This window comes from Ictalurus punctatus, chromosome 22 (assembly GCF_001660625.3).
Source record: "Ictalurus punctatus breed USDA103 chromosome 22, Coco_2.0, whole genome shotgun sequence".
In the NCBI taxonomy this organism is placed as follows: domain Eukaryota; kingdom Metazoa; phylum Chordata; class Actinopteri; order Siluriformes; family Ictaluridae; genus Ictalurus; species Ictalurus punctatus.
The window spans coordinates 11,600,667-11,624,536 of record NC_030437.2 but is presented as its reverse complement, the minus strand read 5'-3'; the positions used below and the strand labels follow the sequence as shown (position 1 = coordinate 11,624,536).

The 23,870-nt window shown below is 41.1% G+C and overlaps 1 protein-coding gene across 5 annotated transcripts in view; it reads right to left on the bottom strand.

The window, feature by feature from the left end:
• rhobtb4 (Rho related BTB domain containing 4) overlaps positions 1 to 23,134 on the bottom strand; it is a 40,689-nt gene extending 17,555 nt beyond the window's left edge. The window contains exons 1-4 of one of the 5 annotated variants that reach the window (XM_017452111.3): positions 22,948 to 23,134; positions 22,238 to 22,638; positions 1,547 to 1,748; positions 851 to 954 (exon numbers count right to left, since the gene is read on the bottom strand). In XM_017452111.3, coding sequence (XP_017307600.1) covers positions 851 to 954; positions 1,547 to 1,738 — 296 coding nt within the window. In that variant the 5' untranslated portion in view covers positions 1,739 to 1,748; positions 22,238 to 22,638; positions 22,948 to 23,134. The other 4 variants (XM_047149645.2, XM_017452112.3, XM_017452110.3 and 1 more) reach the window with 4 other exon arrangements.
• Positions 23,135 to 23,870: the final 736 nt, after the last annotated feature.

Below are 23,870 nucleotides of genomic sequence, written 5' to 3'. Positions count from 1 at the left end.
ATATTTGATGGTTAAACAGAATTGTTTACCCAATATAACACCCACGAGTGGAGTCCTTCTAGGAATTTCTCTCTCGTTGATTTGAATCTAAAATGCAGAGCAGTGAGAAATATTGGCCCGTGGCCAAGGCGGGTTTATGTTGGGTAACGGTTGATGAATTGGTGCTGTGTTTCCACAACAGAACAGAGACGTTTACAGCATATCCTACACACAATATCCTGCCCAGGCAGAACGGCTGAGGTGGCCATGGCACTTGTCAGAAACAGAATAGTATGCTTGCACTTTGGACAGGTCAGACCAACACATGCATCTACACATGCACTGGAAAAAACAATGAGATGTGCACATTGTGTTCTTGCAGACTAAAACAAATCACACAAGATCTCACAGTGCTGATGAGTGCAATAATTAACCGAACGCTCCAGCTATGCGAATCTTTATCTACAACATCTGTTTCCATGGCAAATAACCAACATGTTTCCTTGTAATGAGAAAATATATAATGAGAGATAAAAGACAATGGTTTTTGGTTCATACCCTAAATCCTACCGCCCTACCTTCTCCTCTTGGCTTAACTTCCCTCTGAGCTCCTACGCTAAAAGCCCCTGAGCCAAAATATCAATACAGTCCTTTAATAAGAGCCTCCACACTGCCCAATTATGGTGCATTACCAGGCCAACCAGTAGGATTATGTCAGTACCTAAATCTTTGCAAGCCCACATGTACCACTTGGTTAAGGAAGATGAGGTAAGACTGTGGATGGAATTTGTGAGAGGTCAAGTGGGAATGTTGTGTTGTGTGGAAAGTAAATAGGCTTATGTGTAAAATAATGGGGTGTGGTTGTACTGACCTGCCATAAGCAAACCGTCTGTCTTTGTGATGGTCTCCGAATGTGTCCCACAGCCTCAGAGACACGCTGACTTCATCCACCACATCTCTAGATCTTTCCAGCACCTTGGGGTGAGAGACAATTTTGTCCTTGTGTATTCATGTTCAAATGTATTTTGGTTAGTTAGCCCAAGCACATATTAATGCAGAGTAAGTGCGACATATGATTTGGCAATAAGTACTTAGTTTATGGTTCTTTAGATTTTGTGCTATGGCCTTAAGAAGAACACTGACTGGATTTGTCTTCTATCTGGTACAATGATAATCATAACAGTGACCTGTGAACTGCTAAATTTATAGTGGTTAAACTGATTTAACTGAACATGTACTTCAACACATTAATAATAAGAGTTAAATGAAAGAAAAAGAATAATAAAACAGGAAAAAAAACAATTAGAAGAAGAAAAAAAGAAAGAGAAGAAAAAATACAAAGAAAAAAAAAAGGAAAAAGAAAAATTAGACAAAGAAAAATGAAGAAATAAGTGTCTGCTACATAGTTGAGGATTCTGTAAGAAATGCCATTATTTCTGTCAATGTAATTTTTACAGGTGAAAGCCACCCACTTCATGTAGCACCCTTAGAGAGATATCTATATCTATATCCTTATCATAATTGTATACATTCCAATATGTTGTACAGATGCCACAGGTCTACCCACCTCCTGGCACACACGGTACTGGTCGATGGCCCACACGGTTGGCACGTGGGTGGCGAGCAGCTGGTACTGCGTGAGGGTGGCATTGCAGGCACGAGCACAAATAAGTCGGGTTTTGCCCACCGCGTTATCACCCACCACCACACACTTTATAGTCTCCACATTAGGCCTTTCATAGTCTGTGTCTATATCCATGGAGAGGGCCCTGAGAGAGAGAGAGAGCAAGTGACAGGAAAAGGAAAATAGATATGCATGAAGAGTAATCAGAGGGGAAGCACTAGTTATAAACACAAATGTATCTAAACTGACACATATAATGTCCTCATTTGTCTGATAATATGAATCATATCTAAATGATGGCACTATAAAGTACAATTATAAAAATGTATTTCATGAAAAAGCCATTTCATGTCTCCAAGAGAAAAATGAAAGAGTTCAGAGAAGCGATTGCTTGCTTATACACCCCTCCCAGGAAGCAACACAGACATCCTTCGCTTCAGTTTTCCCTTTTTTTCTGAGCGAGAGAGCAGCCTTCCTGAGGATCTGTGAGAGCCAATGCTACTCACAGAGACCAAAGCCCAGTGGCAGAGTTTATTTTGGAAAAGTGCGCAAGAGTCCCATCTGCTAATGTGGACTACATGAAACCCTGAGCTTTGGTGCGCACGCTCACACTCTCACACACACCTACTTAACTCCCCAGGCATTAATCCACACTAAGACATGGAAGAGGAAAAAAAAAAAAAAAAAGCATTACCTACTTAAAGGATGCTGTTAGATTTGGCGACTGAGCAACATAGCAGTACATGCTGTAATCTAATATCCATGACAACAACAAAAAAAAGGCTTTTGTAGATTTGGACATGATTAAGCAATGAGAGCTAGTCAGCATTGTTTCTTCTTCCAAAGAAAATGATGGAACGGGTGACGAAAGTGTGGAATGAAGGAGCCGTTAGGTTAGTATGAGTAGGCTAAACACACCTGCACAAGACAGTTGCAGGTCTTGTGCTCAAAGGTAAAGTGAAAACATAGTGACTCATGGCGTTACAAAAAGACTCTCAAATTCAATTTGCGTATTGTAAAATCCTGCTCCAGTTCCTTTCAGACTTACAAAATGTCATTATCTAGAGAGCCATTCATTCACTGACATTTCTCCACACTAAATTCCTCAGCTCCACACACCTTAAAAGCGTCCCTCATGCAAGAACGAACAAAGCGGTCGCCTTGCAACACTTTCCATTCAGCAAAGGATACCGCTATCTGGATTACAAGCAGTAGAGCATTCGGCAATCCAGCTCTGGCCTTCCTAAAAAAAGCATCTATGAAAGATTGATCAAGCTGCTGCTTATTATGCCATTGACAAAGACGTCATTGCTGGGACCTGCTATGCCAAGCTGGGGGTTGGGGGGGGGGGGGGGGGGGTCTAAAAACAGCTCCTATTCAACAGGGACATATGAGCCATCTTTTCAACAAGCGCGTCCCTCTCGTCTCATCTCTCAAGGATGAGAAGGCAAGACTGGCATCATTCACCAGAAGGCTGAAAGAAGGAGAATGAAGGCAAGAAACACACGCCTGTCTTCAATAAGCTGTAATAAGTTTTCCAGCATACACATTACAATGCGTCTACATTGTCTACGACTTGACTTGTGTACGATGGCATCAATCCATGAATCACTCTTCATCATCCTTCCAGGATTCAATCAGTGTTGATAATAGTGATGGTCCAATGGCATTAAATTTCATGTCATAATATTTGAAAATATTTTCTCTGCGTGATGCAAGCTGTGAAGAAAATGGATGTTTTTTTATTTAACATCCATAAAAATTACATAACATGGAAACAAGCAACCACTAATACCAAAATAGATTTTAACATCTTATAGGCCTGAAGTTCTCAATCTTTTTATAGTCAGGGACCTTTTAACCATTAAAAAAACTCAATCAATCAATCACCCTCACTACGGATTTTATTTTACAAACTATTAAAAGGCACATCAGGCATATTATTTAAATGTATACAATACAATGAATTATTTTAATGTTACCTTTCCTTTTATAGAACCCATTTCTATTAAAATTGTCATTAGATTCAAGTTGATATTATTTAAAAAGGCATAACAGCTTTGATAATGGTGCGTTGTGATTTCCATTCCATTGTAATAAAATTAGAAACTCGTGAACCCCCTGGCTAGAAGTAGAACTACTTTAAGAATGTTTTCCTAGCCAAAGAAATCTTCAAGAATCCTTTTTTCTAAGAGTGTAGGAAGAAGCAACCTACCTTGACGTTTCTATTTTGAAAGTACAGCCGTTACATGTTGCTCAAAGTAAACAAAAACCCTGCTTGCTTTATGCGCACAGGATAAGAGCCAACTGACAAGGATCAATGGTTAACTTGACTTTATGCTAGTCATACTTGCGATGACCCAATATCATTAAAAAAAAAATCGTGCTAAGGGTCAAAGATAATGTTTAGAACCTGTAGAATGATGTGAAGAAAGCTTAATATATAGGTATAGTTTCTCCATGTCCGTACATTTAGTCAATGAAAAGAAAAAGTGCGTCACTACAACACCACAGCTCTGACAAAGTACAGAAAAGAGTAACATCATGTGTGATATATAATGATTCCACATTGTTATTTCCTTTCAATGAAAGTGTATGGGGATTTTCGGATTTAGTGCTTATAATGTAAAATGCACATGGTAGCTGGGTTTAGAACAGAAAAGCGCTTGATACCTACGATCTCTGTAGGCCAGTAATCAGCTTAGTGACAGAGCAGTGTATGATGTAACCTAACAGCAAATACTATTTTCAGGGTTATATAAAAAATAAAAAATAAAAAGAGAGAGAGAGAGAGAGAGAGAGAGAGAGAGGATATTATCCTACACGTTTTTGTGTCCATGTCTTTCTCAGGATAGCAATCGTGTCAGGGATTGAGCTGGATGACAGTAAAAAATATATTATATGTCGACGTTAAACTATGAATATTCAAAATATTGTTTCAATTTTCCAATGCTTTACCAAAACACAAAAGCTTTTGGATCTAGGGCTCTTATGCCACTGTGCAATCAAACAAGAATGTATTGATCTATATGCACACACCATGCTGCAAGCAGATGAACTGAGAACTAAAAATTCCAGAAACCAGATACCTTAAGAACAGCATTTGGTTTCACTTCCATCAGCTGACCGACAAGCTGTCTCACACTACAGAACACACACACACACACACACACACACACACACACACACACACACACACACACCTACACAGGGGTAGCCACAACAGGTATCAGTGTGTCTCGTGAGCAGGGACAGTAGAGTGAGTCAAAATCCTCAGTCATAGAGAGTCAGGGGTGCATTTTGCTTTTTTAGCCTTAGGCAGAGTATGGAGATAGACAGACTTTGAAGCTGTCTAATGGGAAGCTAGGGGAGAGAGAGGGACAGAGAGACAGAAAATGAGGGACAGCCAATGTGGGTAAGAGAAAGAAGGAAAGAAAGAAAGAAAGAGAGAGAGAGGGAGAGAGAGAGAGAGAGAGAGAGAGAGAGAGAGAGAGAGAGAGAGAGAGAGAGAGAGAGATGGACGCCTACTCCATTCACAAACATTTCACAACCCACACAATAGGCCTTCTGCTCAATTCAACTGAGCCAAGCTCTGTTTCTTTAGACTATATGCACAAAGTTGCTACTTTATTAGGTACACCTCCTGGGTGTCTACACTCAATAAACATTATCAGATACACCTGCCATAAAGATTACTTTGTAGATACATAATTAGTGACTGTGCTAAGCACGATGCATCATCTCGCCTCGCCTCGGTCCATGAAAGAGACCACAACAGAGCCACTGCTGAATAGACATTACTTGCATGATGGAGCATATAACATATGTGCTGGTTAAACACTGTCTACACCAGGCACTTCATTAGACACACCCACCTCGTGGGTACAACCTGTAGGCGTACTGTTACAGACCAACTTTGTCCACACACTGTTTTACCTGTTCTCTAGTCCTTTATCAGAGGCGGGTTCCTGACCACAGGACCTGCTTACCTTCTATACACGTGACGTTTGACACTGCATGTGCACTAAACAACATCTGCACATCTGTATGTGATGCAATACAGATGCCAATCCAGGCTCATTTCTCTGAGAATGCTGAGGCCCAAGTTGAACATGCTGACTCCAACTGGCAAGTTGTTTATGCTGCAGTGTTTGGGTCAGATTCAATTCTGAATTGGCATAAGCGCAAAGGATGTCTGAACCGAAACCCTGCTTCTTTAAGAAGGTCAATGCTATCAACAGAAACCAGCTCGGTGCTAGTATGTGCCATTGACTTCCTCTGTATTCTCCAGAAATGGCACTAAAATTTAAGAACAATTACACAGTATAAGCGAAGATAACTTTGGAGGACAGCAGAGCTATAGCTCTGGCTGTAGTCACAAACTGTTATGCAGATATATGCACACAGTGTATATGTGGTCCACCATGTGTACAAGGCAAGGAGGAGAAAATGAAAGATGGCTGTATGAAAATGGTATTTGTTGCAAAATTTCTCACAATTCTTTGGCAAAAAAATGACTTAACTCTCAATTGCATATCTCTATATTTGGCTAGATTGTGTAATACACTGTAACACACTTGGGATAAAAGAATCATCCAAATGTATTAATGTGTAACTCCTATAGTTACAAGTCACAAAACAATACACTCTCCAACTGGTTCTGCTTTTGCATTGATGCAAAAGTTGATATAAAAGCAGAACAACAGACCAAAGGGGATTGCCCTTCATGGCAGGATGTGTGTGTGTGTGTGTGTGTTCTGTAACAAGTCCAGTTGCAGAGACTGCCAGCACATAACTAGGAACCACAGGTAACACGGCACCTAAAACACAGCTGTCTGTAAGTGGCTTTTGGGAGTAGACTATACACTACAAAACCACACACCATGTTGTGAACATTCTCTTTTGTGCTGTTTTGTGTGTAGGTTAGTCTGTTCGCAAATTTGTCCAAACACCACATTGAGTTTTAGAAGGGGATATGTAAAGACAGCCACTGCCACGGGCAAGGCGGGTGCTGGAATGGTTACATAATACAATGACCTGCTAGTAACACAGTTTACGTGAGACGGCATACTGCAGAGCACTTGGTTGTTTACACACATAATCGCTGGAGTATGACCATATCAGATGCACGTGATAATGCAAATGCATTTCGGGTTCAATTTAGGCTCGGTGACAAAAGCGAAAACAAGGAACATTCTTTCGCCTCAATATAGATAGTAGTACCTATAACCTAGAATAACCTGAGAGAAATAAAATGAATAAGTGACGTGTTGAATAAGTGAATGTGTTGATAAATGATGAACTTATCTCTTTGACAAGGACAAAGAGAAAGCAAGTGTTTCACTCTTCTTTAAGTCTTCTATCAAACTCCAGATCTCATACTACAGCCATTAAGACTATAATGAAGTCCATTCCATTATGGCTGTATGCTCTATCTAAATGACTTAAACCAACCCTCTGATGATGCAAACAAGCCTGCAAAGACAACTCAGCCATGCACACAAATGCATGCATGCATGAAAAGGCTGTTCAGGATGTTGGTGCGCAACATAGCAACCTGCCAAGTAACTGCTCTGTGATGTTTAACCAGGCAAAACACTCCCAAGGATAGAGGCCCTGTGGACCTTAGCTGTCAGATGCTCACGAAACATATCCAGTCCTTTGCCCTGAAAGGTAAACTCAGCCAAGGACAGAGTAAGGCTCATTAAGTCTGGCCAGGACTCCTTCCTTAAGTTCCAACATTGCTGCCAAAGTGAATATAGAGTTTGAGTCTCTCGTCTTATCTGGAATCAGGGTGTGTGTTTTATTGTAGTGCCTCGTTTTACACTATCCTCTCTTTATTTGTGCAACAAATGCAGAATATGCAAATATTTAACCAGTTATGCATGATGTTTGTTTTTTCTGAGAGTAGTTTCAATCCTAAAGCCTCGGCAGTTGAAATGGTATGTGTAAGTCATAAAACCATTTACTGTGAACAGCATAGAAATGCAAGTTTTCTTTATCTACAGAAACTTCCATCCATCTGTTTTTCATACCACTTATCCTACACAGGGGAGTCTGGAGCCTATCCCTGGGAGCTCAGGTGCCAACCCATTGCAAGGAAGGCACAATCGTGCACATGTTCACACACGCTACGGACAATTTGGAAATACCACAAAGCCTACAATGCGTGTCTGTGGACTGGGGAAGGAAACCAGAGCACCTGGAGAAAACCTGAGGCATGATTTGAACCAATAGCCCCGGAGTTGCGAAGGAAGCGTGCTAACCATTAAGCCCCCAGCTGCAGAAACCTGAAAGTGAAGAATGCAGCAAACAAAATAGCTAATAAAGTGAGAACACAGGTCATATGGTCAGGTTATGGTGTTGATGTTAGAAAAACAAGAACATGAGTAGGGTCACGGGGGAAATGTGAGAATTTAATGCTTGATAACAGTGCTGTCAATGTAGACAACATTCACAAGCTTTCATCAACTAGGCTATTGAACGAGTCTGAATGGTATTTGTTGTGCTTTATTGGGTCTGAACATTATATCAGTCGGCTGGAGGAACTAATCCAGGATTGTGGCCTCTATGCTAAAAATAAATAAAAGCCAACACAGTTTAGTATTCGGGAGGAAGATTGGTTCGGAGTATTTCGTGCGATTACATCAGGTGAAGAGATGCTGAGAAGCTTCTGCGAGGCCATTGACAAGCAGTCCATTCATATTTCCAAGCATTTCTGTTCATTGAGAATGGATTTCATTATGAAATGCAAATCAAGTGCGTGCTGTTGTAATCGGAATTCTGGTTGATTTGGAGATGAAATGTTAACTAAGCTTCTCTCTGTGTGCGTGCGTGTGTGTGTGTGTGTGTGGGCAGGGGGTAAATGGGTTCCAGAAGTAAGCCGCAAAAATCCTGTGCAAAGGGTGAGAGAGAGAGAGAGAGAGAGAGAGAGCGAGAGAGAGCCAGACAGACAGACAGAGCGCGCGCGAGAGAGACAGACACAGAAAGACAGAGAGAGAGCGCGCGCAAGAGACAGACAGACAGACAGAGAGACAGAGAGAAAGATGCAGCAGAGCGGAGCCAAGCCCATGCGTCTTACCGCGCCCGGACAAAGGAGAACAAAGCCATGTGTTACAGCGCTGAGAAGCAGCGCAAACCGCAGACAGGCTGCAGTGACAGCTTACAATTTCACCCAAATAGATTCATCATTGCATTGCAATTCCAGCTGTTTTCAAGTCGTGCATGTGATTCACTTCTCCTACAAACCCTGACCCATTTCCCTACCTTCCAACGCTTCCAGAATTGACCCACATGCCAGTCCGGGCGCAGGAGGTCTAAAGAAAAAACGCGAAATGAGATGAAGTTGTGAAGAGAGCTCATTCGCTCGAGCCTGTCACAAAGGAAGCATCTTCGCTCGCGCCTTCACTGAGCCCGTTAGAAGTTTCCCGGATGCTCAAAACTCGCCGGTGACTCTGCGGACTTGTTCCGCTTTCTCTCACAACCGTATTTAAACCTGTCGTCTATTCTATGTAGGGGGTCGCGCTTAAATGTTATTGTTTCTACAGTTGATTCCGGTCACAACACACGCCCCTCTGGCTTTGCGTCATGCCGACACAACTCAACCCCGAATCAATGACGTAGGACAAATGGGAGCCAATGAGGTGCGCAGCCCCGCCCCAAAACGGAGTGTCTCGAGCTCTATTAACCCGTGCCGTCCCGCAGTCAGGCGCGCGCATTCACACATACACTAGACGCACGAGGAGATTGCAAAACACTGGTCACTCGCATGATCCCAACAATCGAAACTTCTACATAACATTTTCAGAACATTCAGCTGCTTTTAATGTCAGTTTGCTCTGTATTACAATCGCCCGACTCTCAACCTCAAGGATGTACAGGGGCAGATTTAGTGATTTGGGGGCTGTAGGCAAAATATGGGGATGGGGACCTTTTTTCAGTGTTTTAACATGGATTTTTACAACCCTAGTTCCAAAAAAGTTGGGACACTGTGTAAAATGTAAATAAACATGAATAAAAACAGAATAAAAAAAAGTCTCAAATAAGTTGGGACAGGGCAACAAAAGCCTGGAAAAGTACAACTAAAAAGAAACAGCTGGAGGAACATTATGCAACTAATTAGGTTAATTGGCAACAGGTCAGTAACATGATTGGGTATAAAAAGAGTATCTTAGAGAGGCAGAGTCTCTCAGAAGTAAAGATGGGATGGAATCTGGATAGAAGCATATGTTGCTCTAAAACCTGTATATACTTTTTAGCACTCATGGTGCCTTTCCAAATGTGCAATCTGCTAATTCCATAGGCACTAATGCACTTCCATACCATCAGAGATGCAGGCTTTTGAACTGAGTGCTGATAAAAGCCGGATGGTCCCTCTCCTCTTTAGTCCTCTTTAGTTTAGATACCTAAAAAAGTTACATAGGCAATTTTAGCCTTTTACAGGGCATGCCCCCGGATCCCCTAGAAATTTTTAAGTACTTCTGTAAAATTCTTGGGTCACCTGTGCCCCAGTAGTGATCAAACTCTAAACGCCTCTGGTTGGAAGAAACTAGATTTATATGTGAAACTTTTAGACAGTTAGTTGCAGGTTGCATTACAATGTTCATGCAACTTGACAGTCACACAAAATTATCTCACATTAATCAAAGACAAATACAATACATGTGCAGCAAATAATTTACTTTATCTGGTAAACTTTGTGACAAAGACAAAGAGAAAAACTAGAGCAGAATATTTCAAATTTACGATTAGGTAAGAAACAAGGAGCAATTGCCAGGAGAGTGTTTCCTTTTGGCTGCAATTTCCGTTCATTTCTGTGCCACAAAGCAGAATTATGTTAAATGCAGGATTACCGCAGTGTTATATCAAAGTGTTGTGTAATACTCCTTCTCTGCACATTTTGGGGTTTTCCTTGCTCCCAATTTACCTCCCAAGTTAACCCAGCAGCTCATTATCAAGCCTGAACTGTATTGACGTGAGTTCAAGGAGGGAAAACAGAGGGCAGGTGTATGCCAAGATAAAGATGTGAAAATTTGTTTCTTGATTTATTTGTTAATTTAAAGGATCGAAGATCCCACCTCTGGCCATGGTCTTCGCATTAATCGATTAGATAATATTCAGTGAATTAAAATGAAGAGTGACTATATACTTTATAGTGGCATGCAGAGTTAAATTCCACCAGGAATGTGGCTAACTTCAACATAGCTATATTTTAGGACACCACCAAGTTTAACGAGCTTTTGCAGATGTGTGCCATTGAGCACAGATCAAGAACACTGACCTCTACTGGTCGACTGGAATATTTCCAAACTGAAATGAACACCGCTTTGATGTGTTATTCTAAACCAGGGGTCAAGAACCTATGGCTCTCGAGCCATACATGGTTCTTTCAATGATTGCCTATGGCTCAACAACAGGAAAAAAATACATAATTCATCGATGTCTGTTTGTCATGTATACACCAACATGTGGCACAACAAGCTCAGAGTTCACTGGACAATGTGGAGCAGAGAGGTAATTTCTTGGTCTAATTCATAATTCATAACAATAACGAGTATTGTTCTTTCTAGTCTGACAAATTTGCATATTTGGAAGTCACATTAATGGTAAGTAGTGTTAAGTTTATTCTTACTTACCTACTGCATCTTGTATTGATTTACCATTTGATGACACTATCATAATTGGTTAAATGACGTCCAAGTGCCACCTACAGGCCTATTAGGTGAAGTGCAGGCTGTTTGGTCAAGAACACGAAAAATATGAAATGGCCTTTATAGTATTAGCACTTTTTATAACTATGCAATAATAGTAAATATAATAACTATAATAATAATAAGACATATAAACATCAAAAAATGTAAAAATGAAAAAATCTAAACTTTTCTCTGGCTCTTTTAAGAAAAAATCATAACATTTTTGGCTTTCATGGCTATGCCAGGGTCCCAAAAAGGTTCCCGAGCTCTGCTCTAAACATTACATCAACTCTCATTTGTATATCAGAGTAACCCCTTTAAATAAATACAGCTTTTTAGAAAATGCCCATGCTGAATAGGCCCACTGTGAGGCTGTGAATGAGCATGAGCTCATCGCTCAGAGAGTGGCAGTGGTGTCAGTCGCAAGCCTGAGCAAGTTGTACGCCTTTTGTTCCCACACTTTGGTCAATGCAGGCCTTTCCACCATCCGTCTGGAGCCCAGCTGGACACTAGCAGGCAGAGCGGTGCCCAGAGTAGCAGCAGACCCTGAGAAAGTGATGCCCTCTTGGCCCCTCTGGTATGTCCAGAAAGGACAGCAAGTGGGAGAATTGGACTGGATGGTCAGAACAGAGAGTGCATTGGGCTTATGAAAATGGACATGAGAATCTAGGGCTGCCTATAAAAAGGAGTTCAGTCATGTTGTATTTGGTGTAATGTATGTCACACTGTTTAAACTAGGCCATACACACTATGGCAGGCAATGAGACAGAGACACCAATTAGTCAGCCAACTTCCACTGAATGGATGACTGGTAAGCCTAACTATTACAGAATGTCTGCTGGATTGGCTTGTGTTAATATGTGGTGGACAAACGTAATCATAAACAGACATCTGAAACCATCCATCCATCCACCTTCTACCACTTACTCCTTCTTCAGGGTTGCAGGGAACCTGGAGCCTATCCCAGGGAACATTGGGCACAGGGCGGGGTACACCCTGGACAGGGTGCCAGTCCATTGCACAATCACATACACACTCACACACCCATTCATGCACTACAGACACTTTAGACATGCCAATCAGCCTACCATGCATGTCTTTGGACTGGGGGAGGAAACCAGAGCACCCAGAGGAAACCCCCGCAGCACAGGGAGAACATGCAAACTCCACACACACGGCCCCGTCGGGAATCAAACCCAGGATCCTGGAGGTGTGAGGTGAACGTGCTAACTACTAAGCCATCGTGCACCCCTGACAGCTGAAACATCTGGAAAATATCATATAGTCCTACTCACATATGCTATATGGGTCAAAGATGCAAAGACACCTTTCAATATTATTTGCACTCTAATTCTGTGCTGTTACAGAAAAATAATTATGGGGTGGAATGATATGACATGAAGTGGAGGACTGTTACCACCCCAAAGTGATTATTTCCTAATAATAGCATGTCCGGACATGTTTAATTCTTTGCATGCCACGGTCAACTACTATAAACATTCTTTTTAAACATTTGTTGTTATATTTCATGTTGTGGAACGTCCATGAAACAGTTACTGTTATCACTTAAACAGTCGGTCCCACAACATTCTTGCTCTTTATGCACTATGCAAAAAATCAAACATAAATGTAGCATGTCATGTTACCGAGAAACCGGAAAGCACAAAGTCGTCTGTTCTGAAGAAACGTACTGAATAGTGCTGATGACACTGAAGAGTCCTTCCACGTTCCATAAATATCTTCTTAAAGAAAAGATATCAATGATTATACTCTTTTCCTAGTTACTACAGAAATGATAACATTAGAACAAATGTGCTGGTTTGAGTGTGATTTTAATTACAGACAGCACTACTGTCAGAGCTGTTACCTTTAGAACCAAACAGATTCAACTGTGCTGCGTTAGAATTAATATAAAGGCAGAATGATGGTTTTCTGTGAAATAAACAGCCGTTGGACACATCCCATCTGTGATACACCCACCCTCTGATATTTATTACAGACACAAATCCCCCCACTCCTTCATCCTATTATACACGCACACAGAAACAGAAACAGACACACACACACACACACACACACCCTTAACCAGTTCTCCATTCCAGACTCCCCAGGCACTGAAGGGGCAGGCAGGCTGACAGTAGGGTTGTGAGCTAAATTGGGCAGAGGAGACAGCAGACATTTAGGGCACCACAGCTGTACTGAGCCACTCGCTTGTCCCCAATTCACAAACAGCAGACTAGCCCTGAACTGTCACATGCTTCACACCTACTCGTCCTCATACACTCTACACTAGGCGTTCAGTCACGCTGTCTCGAAGCTCAGCCTCGATACATCAGTCATCGTACACACCCTTACTGAGGTAGCACACTTCCATGTGCTGATTGCGTTCCTCTAAACATGAGATATACAGACGTCGTTCCCACAACTAAAGAAATACAGAGAAGAGGAAGTGGTTTTGTGGTATCAGGAGCATGGTGTAGTATATGGGCAAATTGTGAATATGTCACTGTGTGTACAGAACATCCAAATGAGATAAGAGCAAATAAATATTGGAGATAAAGGAAGGAAAAGGGAGAAGAGCAAAAGCGTTTGCAGGAAATTGCCACAGGACAGGGTGTGCACAAGAAGGAATGGAAAGAGGACAGAGGTGGAGGAAGAAAATATTTGGAGCACAAAGAAGCTGTAGAGAGAAAGAGTGACAGTAGAGGGTGTGGAAGAACAAGGCTGAGACAGCAGAGGAGACGGAGGCTGCAAAACCAAGGTGGCCCACACAGGAAAAGTGAAGGAGGAACAAAGGAACTTGAGAAAAACAGGGGAGAGGCTGAAGACAGAAAGCAATAAAAATAGAGAGGCAAAGGCATGAGATGAGCAGAACTCTACTTGTTTACCCCGTTTTATCTCATTGTGGAAGGAACAGGTCATACCATCTTATCAATGCAGAATTTCAAGCTCTCCAAGCATGTTGCCACTGCACATTGTGTGTTGTTGTGCGTGATCTACTTACTGCTCTAATTCATGTATGATAATCAGACTGAAACGTCACAGGACAGGTTTTTATTTTATTTTTTTTTAAACAAGAACTGTATGACTATTATGCTATCACTTGATAAATATTCACTACTGCTCCTATACTGTTATCACAAATAAAGTGCATTGTTCCATGTTCATTTTGGTTATGTAGTATGTGAAAGATTTATAGCTCTCATAGTTCAGAATGTTCTATATTTTTCTATATTGTTATATCCCATATTGTTTATCCTCAGAGCTGTTACGTCACTTAGCCAACGTGGGAAGCCATGTGCAGTTTGGATCGTTATTTTCCCTGAGCACTTCTCTGAGCCATGTGTGGCTGGAATGGGTATTGGTGGCGAAGTGGGGCAGATGTTTGCTGAAAAGTGCTGTTGGCTTAGGTGACACGGTGCAGGTGCCTGAGAACACTGTCAGCACATGCAGAAACACAAACACACACCCAGATAACTCTAGCATACAAAAAATCTGGCTCGCTCTATAATGCATGCACTTGAATTCACACGCACACAGTTCCAGCCAGCTCACATAGTCAACCGCCATCTCTGGACTGCAGATCCCTGTTCTTAAGTGCAGGAGATCATGAGAGTGGAGAATGCAGTCCTGGTGTTAACCCTAAAGCATTGGCTTCCCTGAGACCCAGTACTAATATACATTATAGGGTGGACGCTTTTCCACTTCCAGCCTCCAATAATCCCTCTCTGATTTATTGCTTCTGAGGCTAAGCAAAGAATTAATGTAGGTTGGAGGTGGAACAGGATCAGTAGATGCTCTTCATTCTTCAGTAGCTTAAAGCTTTTTTATTTTTTTATTTTTTATGTACATGGAGATGGAATGAACTTAACGGAGCTCCAGGAAAGCCTGTAGATTCAGGGGTCATCAGGGTTTACCGGATATCTGAATAATAATCTTCTGCTAGCTATTATCATTTCCACTAGTGTTCCTATTTAGACATTGGGCAGAACAAAAGACTTTAAATAAGATATTAGACGTAACTGAAAATCTCTGATCTAATCTGCTCAAACAATCATTTTGTTGACCATTTTAACCATCATGAGCAAGACACTCAATCAAATCCGATGACGTTAGAATTCCTATCTGTGTTTGCTTTACCGCAATCTGTTTTTTTTTTTTATAGCGGCTCAGCTTTTCTAGTTTATGTCTTTACCTATGAGGGGAATGGAAGGGAACAGAGGCACATGCACATTAGCTAATATTCTCAGCTGGACATTGCACAGAGGTTAAACATTAGGTTCTTTAAACAACCTGCTCAAGTGAAGAGGCTAATCTCATTAAGTCTTCACCCAGCTGCTCCAGCGCCAAGGCTTAATCACAGGACTGCGCTATGGTTGAGTAGCTAGACATCTGATTTACTGTGCCAACCTCTTTCAGGCTTAGGGCTAATTTGTCTGCGGATGAGCTGAGTTCAGATACAGAACATGTGCACATATAAACATACTGGTATTATCTGTCGTAATGAAGAGGCGGGTATCAAATGTACTTTCTTGCAAAAACACACAGCATCATATTGCATGATCATTTTCCCCCAATTTCAAATGCCTTTTTTAACCAACATTGTGCAGTAGACACCATGAGCATTCACAGAACATTGAATATACATTCAAATGTACCTGGTTTAAGCTGGTCCATCCAAAGAACCATGATCAGGACAACTAAAGCAGAGAAAATTAATCCTGAATCAGCAAGTGAACACTGCATTTTACAGCCATTAATCATTGTCCTGAGGTGTAGGACAGGCTGCTGTTACAAGGCATTTGCACTTGTGTGCTAGTTGCAGGAATCCTGGAATCTTCTTGAGATTTCAACTTCTACACGTTGATGTGTAAACACTTCAGGCTGGATGAGCCAACTGAATTAGCAAAGAGAGCAAATGGAGCAAAGGAAGAGTTTGAGTAGATTTAAAAAAAAAAAAAAAAAAAACACTCAAAACTCACGTACTTTCCAATTATTTTATGAAAGCTGAAAATGAAGATTAAATACTTTTTTTTTGTTAAATTTGAGTTAAATTAACAGATGGTTTCTCTTTACTTCATTATTAGCAGTATGTGAATAGTTAGGGAATATAATCCTTTAAACGGTATGTACCTCCTAATGAACACTAATTAAGACACATGAAACGAAACTTGCATTCTTACACTATTGTAAAGAAAAATTCTTAAGAGACAGGGAGTGGAGAAGGAATAAAGAAGGGGTGGATTGGACAAACAGGTTGATCAAATACACGTGCCTGCCAGGGTAAACACCTCAGGAGCTCATGCTGTGGGCACAACAGGCCAAGCTGGGATCAGGCTGTCCATCTCTGGGGGAGCGGAGGAATGCCGCAGGGCTGTAGACAAGGCTCGCTTTAATTCTGCCCTGCATGGAGCTTGGAACCAGAGATAGAAACCAGAGAGAGAGAGAGAGCGAGAGAGACAGAGAGAGAGATCGAGAGAGTGCACACATCACACTCTCACAAAGACATACTGTATGTCAAGTCCATTACTGAGATGCTCTTATAGGCCATAGAGCTTTCATCGTAGGCTGAGGGATAGAGCAGGGAAAAGAGAAAAAGCTAGCTAAAGAGAAGGAGGCTGCTGTTTCTTTTCTGCACCCATCACTCTCTCTTTCTCTCTCCCTCTCTATCTGTTATTGACAGTATTGCTCTCTCTGTCTGTCTCTCACTTTTTCTCTCTTTCTGAGTGCATGTGTGTGCTTCTGACACTGTCTCTCCTGGGACATGGGCTTTCAGTGCAAACAGGAAGGGGCTTTGTTGTGACAACTGTGCAGTGGTGGACTGTTGATTGGGTGATGATGTCACACTTAAGGAATGCACACGCACAATGTTTAAAATGTAGAGAATAAACATGTCATGAAGCCCAGACAAACATGGATAATGCTGTGCATGCTTGCTACAACAAGTGCAGAGACAGTAGGTCATGGGGTAAACACACACAAACACACACAAACACATCATGCCTGGTGCCCTGTAGAACATTTCTGAACAGCAATGGAAAAATCCATACCGTTGTTAGCACCATGCCCATCACCAATAGGCTCCAAGCAGCCATCAGTGATGGAAAAAAGTACACTGACACCAGGGATTAAGTGTGCTCTTTGAACAACAGACTTACAGATAACAACAGATAAATTACTGTAAAACTATACTGTGATAATTATAATGGACAGATAGCTTTATAGTTATGAAATTATCCCTATCATATATTTGATACATTTTCAGGTTTTTCAGGCACACTGTATAACTGAGTCAGCTAAAGTGATCATGTCTATGTTTAACATGGGGAGAAAAACAGGGGGAACAAATAATAATTAATAATTAATGCATGGAGTGGAGAACAAAAAAAAACATCCAGTGGTTCTGCAGATGCCTTGTTGACGAGAGGTCAGAGGTGAGAAAGCTATGGTAATTTAAATAACCACTCTTTATAACCATGGTGAGTAGAAAAGCATCTCAGAACACACTACACGCCAAACCTTGTGGTTGGGCTAAAACGGCTGAAGATGACATCAGGGTTTGAATCCTGTCAACCAAGAACAACCAAGATCTGAGGTTACAGTGGGCACAGGCTCACCGAAACTGGACAAAACATCCAACCTTCAACTGTCCTGACTTAACATTATCTGAATGATGTTATTGCATTCCACTGCTACTGAGTGCTGTTTGCTTAAATGACCTTCCCTATACTTAATGCAAAATGGAATTTAGATTCCTTTGTGCGTATGGGGAAATATTCTGCGCCTTGCTTTTATAGCACATTTCTGAAAAGGGCTGTGGTGGTGGCCTCCCAGTTTTAATTGTTTGGAAGTATTATACAAATGCCTCTCCGGCAACTCCCAGCTTGAAACAGCCAGTCAAGCAACATTTGATCAAGCAAAACATGACCTGTGGTTCAGGGCTCACCTGATGTGCAACATAATCATATTTGTGAATTTTTTTTGTAGACAAATGAGGTCTGTATTATGCATTTCCAGAAAAGAATTGTCTATTCAGTTCCGTTTTAATTCCATTACAGTGGTCTAACACTGGTTGAATGACGACTCCAGGGGTGGCCTGCATTGCAGACAGCGGACAGCAAGAAAACAAATGTGTTTTTGTACCACACACATGCGGTTGGCAAACTGAGTTTAATGGCTGAGCAAGATGCTAACATAGTTACTGTTGCTTACTCAGGCTACTTAACTGATAGAACAAAACTTCTGTGCTTCGAGGATAGAAAGGGCCGAGAAATCTATTTATTCTTGTTCTTAATTGTAACACTCTGTCTATGCTTGTTTCCCTTTTCTGTCCCTCTCACTCATATGAACACAGAGGTGTTAATGGGGCTGCTTAATTCTGCTTTAATGAGTCCCACACCTTCCCAAGACAGCTTTATGAAACCGTATTCAAAGTTAGCCAGAAAATGATGCAGCCTCTCACCTTCCAATCTTAAGATGTAACAGCGACACATTGTTTCAAGCAATTAAGCAAAGCTTTACTAAAATCGCAACGGACATGCAAATAGCCGAGAATGAGTTTGTGGCGCTTCATTTGAAGTAGATGTTGTCTTCACTCCAAGTGTTGATTTTGGATCTGATCCCCCTCACTCCCACTGACTTTACATAAGCTCCGTAAGCCCAAAACTGGATACTTGATCTCTGTATACTCCCTGAAAGTGTCTTGCAAGCTGCCCTTCCATGCTGTGTTTCTGGGTCAGTATCATCTATCAGTATGTAAATCTATAACAAACGCTTAACTAGAAGAAGAGAGTAGAACATCTGGATATGGACACTGATACCCAGAAGTTCTCAGGAAGAGTCGTACAGCCTATTTTGCTGCAAAGTCCTTTCATTGTCTTGTCCATGTACCATTAAGGAACGATTCGCCAGTTCCAAACATTTGGATTAAAGTTGGAACACAAGTTCTCTGGCTAGTTGCATTATATTATATTAATTATACGGTATAATGCTCTGTGATATTAATCACATCATAAATCTATTTAAAGAGTAGATTATTTTAGTGGTGTATCCCTAAAGGTGATACACCAGTGTACACAGACAACATGGACATGCATCCAGGCTGAAGAATAAAGGTGAAAATATACAGCCGCAGACAGCAGAAGGGAAAAAGGAAATGTGTGTAAGGTCAGTGCTCTCTACTGTTCTGGACAACTGAGACAGGAAGTATGTGAATGTAACATATGTATGATGTAACCTACATGCAATACCCCATATTGTGCACAATGTTTTATGTATTATGCAAGTATTAGAAAATTCATAGAATGGGAATCAAATGACATAGTGAGAGTGAGAGACTTTTTTAATGTAAGCAGAAGTACGCAAGCCTGCTTCTGTAAAGCTACTGAACTGATTAACTGGTTCAGGTGTGTGAGATCTATGATTGAACAGTGCAGCCCTCGATGAAAAGATCCAAATACAACAGGACTGTAGTTTATAAATAAACTACGATGCAGTGCCCTTGTGTTCTTGGAAACATTGCTGCATTTTTGGACTATTATGGTGGACAAAACGGTGGACACAATTTCATGTTTGAAACATTGCAAAGTAGCATGTCATTTAATTCATTAAAGGACAAAGTTCAAAAAGAAATGCTGGGTTTTCCATGTACATCAATATTAAAAAAGTAGTCCAAAAATAGTAACACCTCAACGTAGCTCTCACTATCAGTTCTAACACCTATGTCTCTTGTGTGGGCTCCTCTCTGTTTTTGTTTCTTTTTGTTCATGCACTTCTTTTAAACATCATTTCTTAAAAAGTGTCTTTGGGGTCTTTTCATTGTTCACTTTCTCTATCTTTTGTGTTGAATTCCAGCAAACACCCACAACCCAACCCTTTGTGCCTCCTCTACAGGATCAGCACTCCTCTTTTCTTCCCTCCATTCCTCTCTCCATCACTCTTATGTCACTCTGTCACCCATGGTGCCCTGGCCCCAGTTCTTTGCACATGGACTTGTCTTTTTTTTTTCCTTCCAAAAACAACTTCGGGTGCAGCCAAGAGAGCAGAGAAGAAAAAGAACAGTGGACAATGGCTTTCTCTTGTAACTGCCTTGCTCGGGTGCAGTTGAATATCATGTGTTTTAGAGGGGGGGTGACGTTTATTTTTCCTGGTGAATATGCAAGGAGCTTGCCGAGGCAGAAAGGCAGTTTACAGTATGCATGCTTTGAGGCTGTTTTGAACATATTTCTATACTGAGTTGCATGTTTGTATGAGTATGTAAGCCAAATGGGAATTGCCTTGATTTAAATGGCATGTTGCCCTGTTAGACAGGCTGGAATGCAGAGATCGGTTACCCCACCCCCTACTTCCCCAAGTACACCAGGGTATGGAGTTTAAGGGGATAGAGAGATTGCTCAAGATGCAGAGGCCCAGAGTCTTATAAGGTTCCCAGCTGTGCTGAGCTGGCCAGCTCCTCTGTGCTCAAGAAGCCTGGAATGTTTGGAGTGCTAGCTCTGTGGAAAGCTCAAGTCACCAACAACAATCTCACTGAAAAAAGGAGACACAAAGGGGGTGGTGGGAAGCACATGAGGAAAGTACTGCCTCACCCAGGCAAAGAAGCTTTCTCATTTATAGAAGATGCCTTGATAAGTTTGCTCCTGAACCGACAGGACAGATTTCTAGTCAGGAACACTCAGTGCTACTGATTTACATTTTAGACAGTGGATCAAATGCATATACAGATAACTGTTTTTTTTATTATTATTTATTTTTTTTTTTTATAGCAGCAGTACATCAATAAAAACCAAAACATCTTGCTTCAAAAGTAATTTCTTTTATAAATCAGCTTTGCCTCTGAGGAATACTAAAAGGCGTTTTACTACGATACTCAGAATTATATCATTGGGGGGAAAAGTGAGCCAAAATCAAGAGGATACTGCACCCAGAATACTGTTTACGCAGCTGTGTTAAGTTACCCAAAAAGAATAACAGCCTATAGCTGAACTTTGAAGAGCGCACAAATCTGCCCAACCCTGCTGAAACAGCGAAACCCTGAGTGTTCATTTAACTTATTACCGCTTTGTGCATCCAGCTGGACCTTTAAACACTCTGTGTTCATGCAGCTTTGTGTACCTGCTATTCTGCTGTGTATTTCTAATGTTTTTGCAATAAAACAAGTATATATATATATATATATATATATATATATATATATATATATATATATATATATATACTAATAGTAGTCCAATAAACTTACTTAAATTGCTCCTATAGTAACAATCCAAACTGAATCCAAGTCCCAGGTTGGATGGATGCTATGAAGTGGGTCGGACTTCTACAATCAACCAGTGCAAAAACCCAACAAGCTCTAGACAACGAGGAGCTGGATTTTTCTTCATTACTCTCAGATGACACACCCACAGTTGTTGGTACACTTTACCACACAATTACACAGCATATGCTATAGGGCACGCCTTTTCAGAGTCTGGCTGCGCAGTGTACTCCCAGCTGAGCTGCACTAATGCACCCTCCAATTACACTGTTAAACATTATTTAAAAACATAGCTTGTCAATGTCCTTAAGGTTAAAATGGACAAATGAGCTATAGAAACTAGACGTTTAAACCAAGTCTTAAATCTGTGCGTCACTCACACACACACACAGACACACACACACACTCTCAAGCACGTCCGCACGCGCACAGCCACTCTAACCACATAGAAAGCACGCGCATAAATTAAATCACAAACACAATAACAACCCAAAGTAGTTTTAAGTCGATTTAAATCTATGCAATCTGCCAAACTTCTCCGTGAAGCAATCGGATCCACGTGTGGACTCGAACAGTCTCTCTGATGACCAAAATAGCCTAGAAATCAGTCAGAGTGAAACTTGGCAGAAGTTAATCTACATTGGGACTCTTTCTCTTTCAAACCTAGAGTAAAACTTACCAAAGACTTACCTTCAGTGCAAAGCTCTCAGTAGAAGGAATAGCTCTAAGTCTTCTCTCTCGAACTCGACACACTTCTGTTTCTTTCTGTATTTCAGAGCCCGACTCTGTTGTCTTCTTTCTCCATCAAGCCAAGAGATGAGTTTCGTTAAGACTCGGTGTTTAAGGGTCAGAAGCCAAGTCCGCGTTAGAATTTCAGCAACAAGCTGCAAATCCTAACGACCGATCAAACATTACCGGCTGCAGCTGGGAATCTGGGATTGTCACTCTCCCGAAGCAGAAGACGCCAGGAGGAATGCAAAGAGCGGATGCACAAAAGGGGCGTTTTGTTGTGTTGCTTTGCGTTGTGTTGTGTTGTTTTCGCTGGTGCTGATGCGAGCTGCCTCGGCCTCTCAGGGGTTGTTGTTTTTGCGCTTTAAAAGAGATTTGTAGAGTTTACACCACCAAACTTTGTTGCAAGTATAGCCAACTGTATTGCGATAAGAATTTAAGTTCTCAGTGAGAGAAAACACTTTTGATCTTACCTACTAAAAAGGAAAAAAAAAAAAAAACAACAACAGTTCTTTACACACTACTTAGTCTATTCATAGTATGCTGTTTTAATGCAAGTTACTAATGACACTATTTTCACAACTTTTCACACATGTTGCGTTATTCATTACCTCACTACAGGCCTGTATAGTGAGACAGTATGCAGCTCGGACAGCAGCCTTTACACTCACCCTGTCGCGTGCAGATCCGCGTCTGTGATGTTGCGGTCGCGCGCGGGAGTCTCGAACCTCTCGCGCTCTTGTCATCGCTCCGCCGGAACACGTCAGCGGATATCAAGCCAGTGCCGTGACGTCAGCCGCGCTCGCGACCCTCTGCCGCACCCATTCATTCATAAAGAGACGAGCAGCGGCGCTTCTTCAGCTCGTGCCGGAGCACACGGGGACTGTCGCGAGCTCGTGCCGCAGTTAGTGTGAGAAAAAAATAAATAAATAAATAAAAACTGTTCCAGAGAGAGAGAGAGAGAGAGAGAGAGAGAGAGAGAGCTCCGCATTTAATATGGGGAGAATGATGGAAAAGGCAAATATAAGGAGGCTGTTATATTAGGCTATATTTCTTATATAGGCCTATTCCAAAAATGTAAATGCATTAATTTAATTGTTAATAACAACACGTCTATAGCCAATAAAAGGCGTGAGTGGACATATTAATCATCAAGACAGGGGTTGTCAAGCTTTCGGTAGACATAGACACCTTGCATCACAACAGTTTACAGACTTCTTTAGTTTTGAAGTATATATTTATTATCAAATTATAGTCCAATCCAACTATTCAAACATTCAAATATTCCTAAATTTTCCACTCACAAAACCCAAACCTTTAATTTACTCTATGTAAATGTAGATTTAAAACATATTGTGTTATATTAACGGTACGTATTAGTTAGTAGTTAGTAATAGGTTTATTAAAACTACAGTTAGATAAAAGTTAACATAATTTTTTAAAGCATTGAGCTTTAGATTAAACCCATATGATTCAAGTGACTAGTCAATTATGGCCATAATTACAATCTACATTAGATCTAGAGCCCCAGTGGTTCTGTGCAGATTTATGCCATAGACTTACTGACTGTATCAGTGACTGATATGAATGGTTG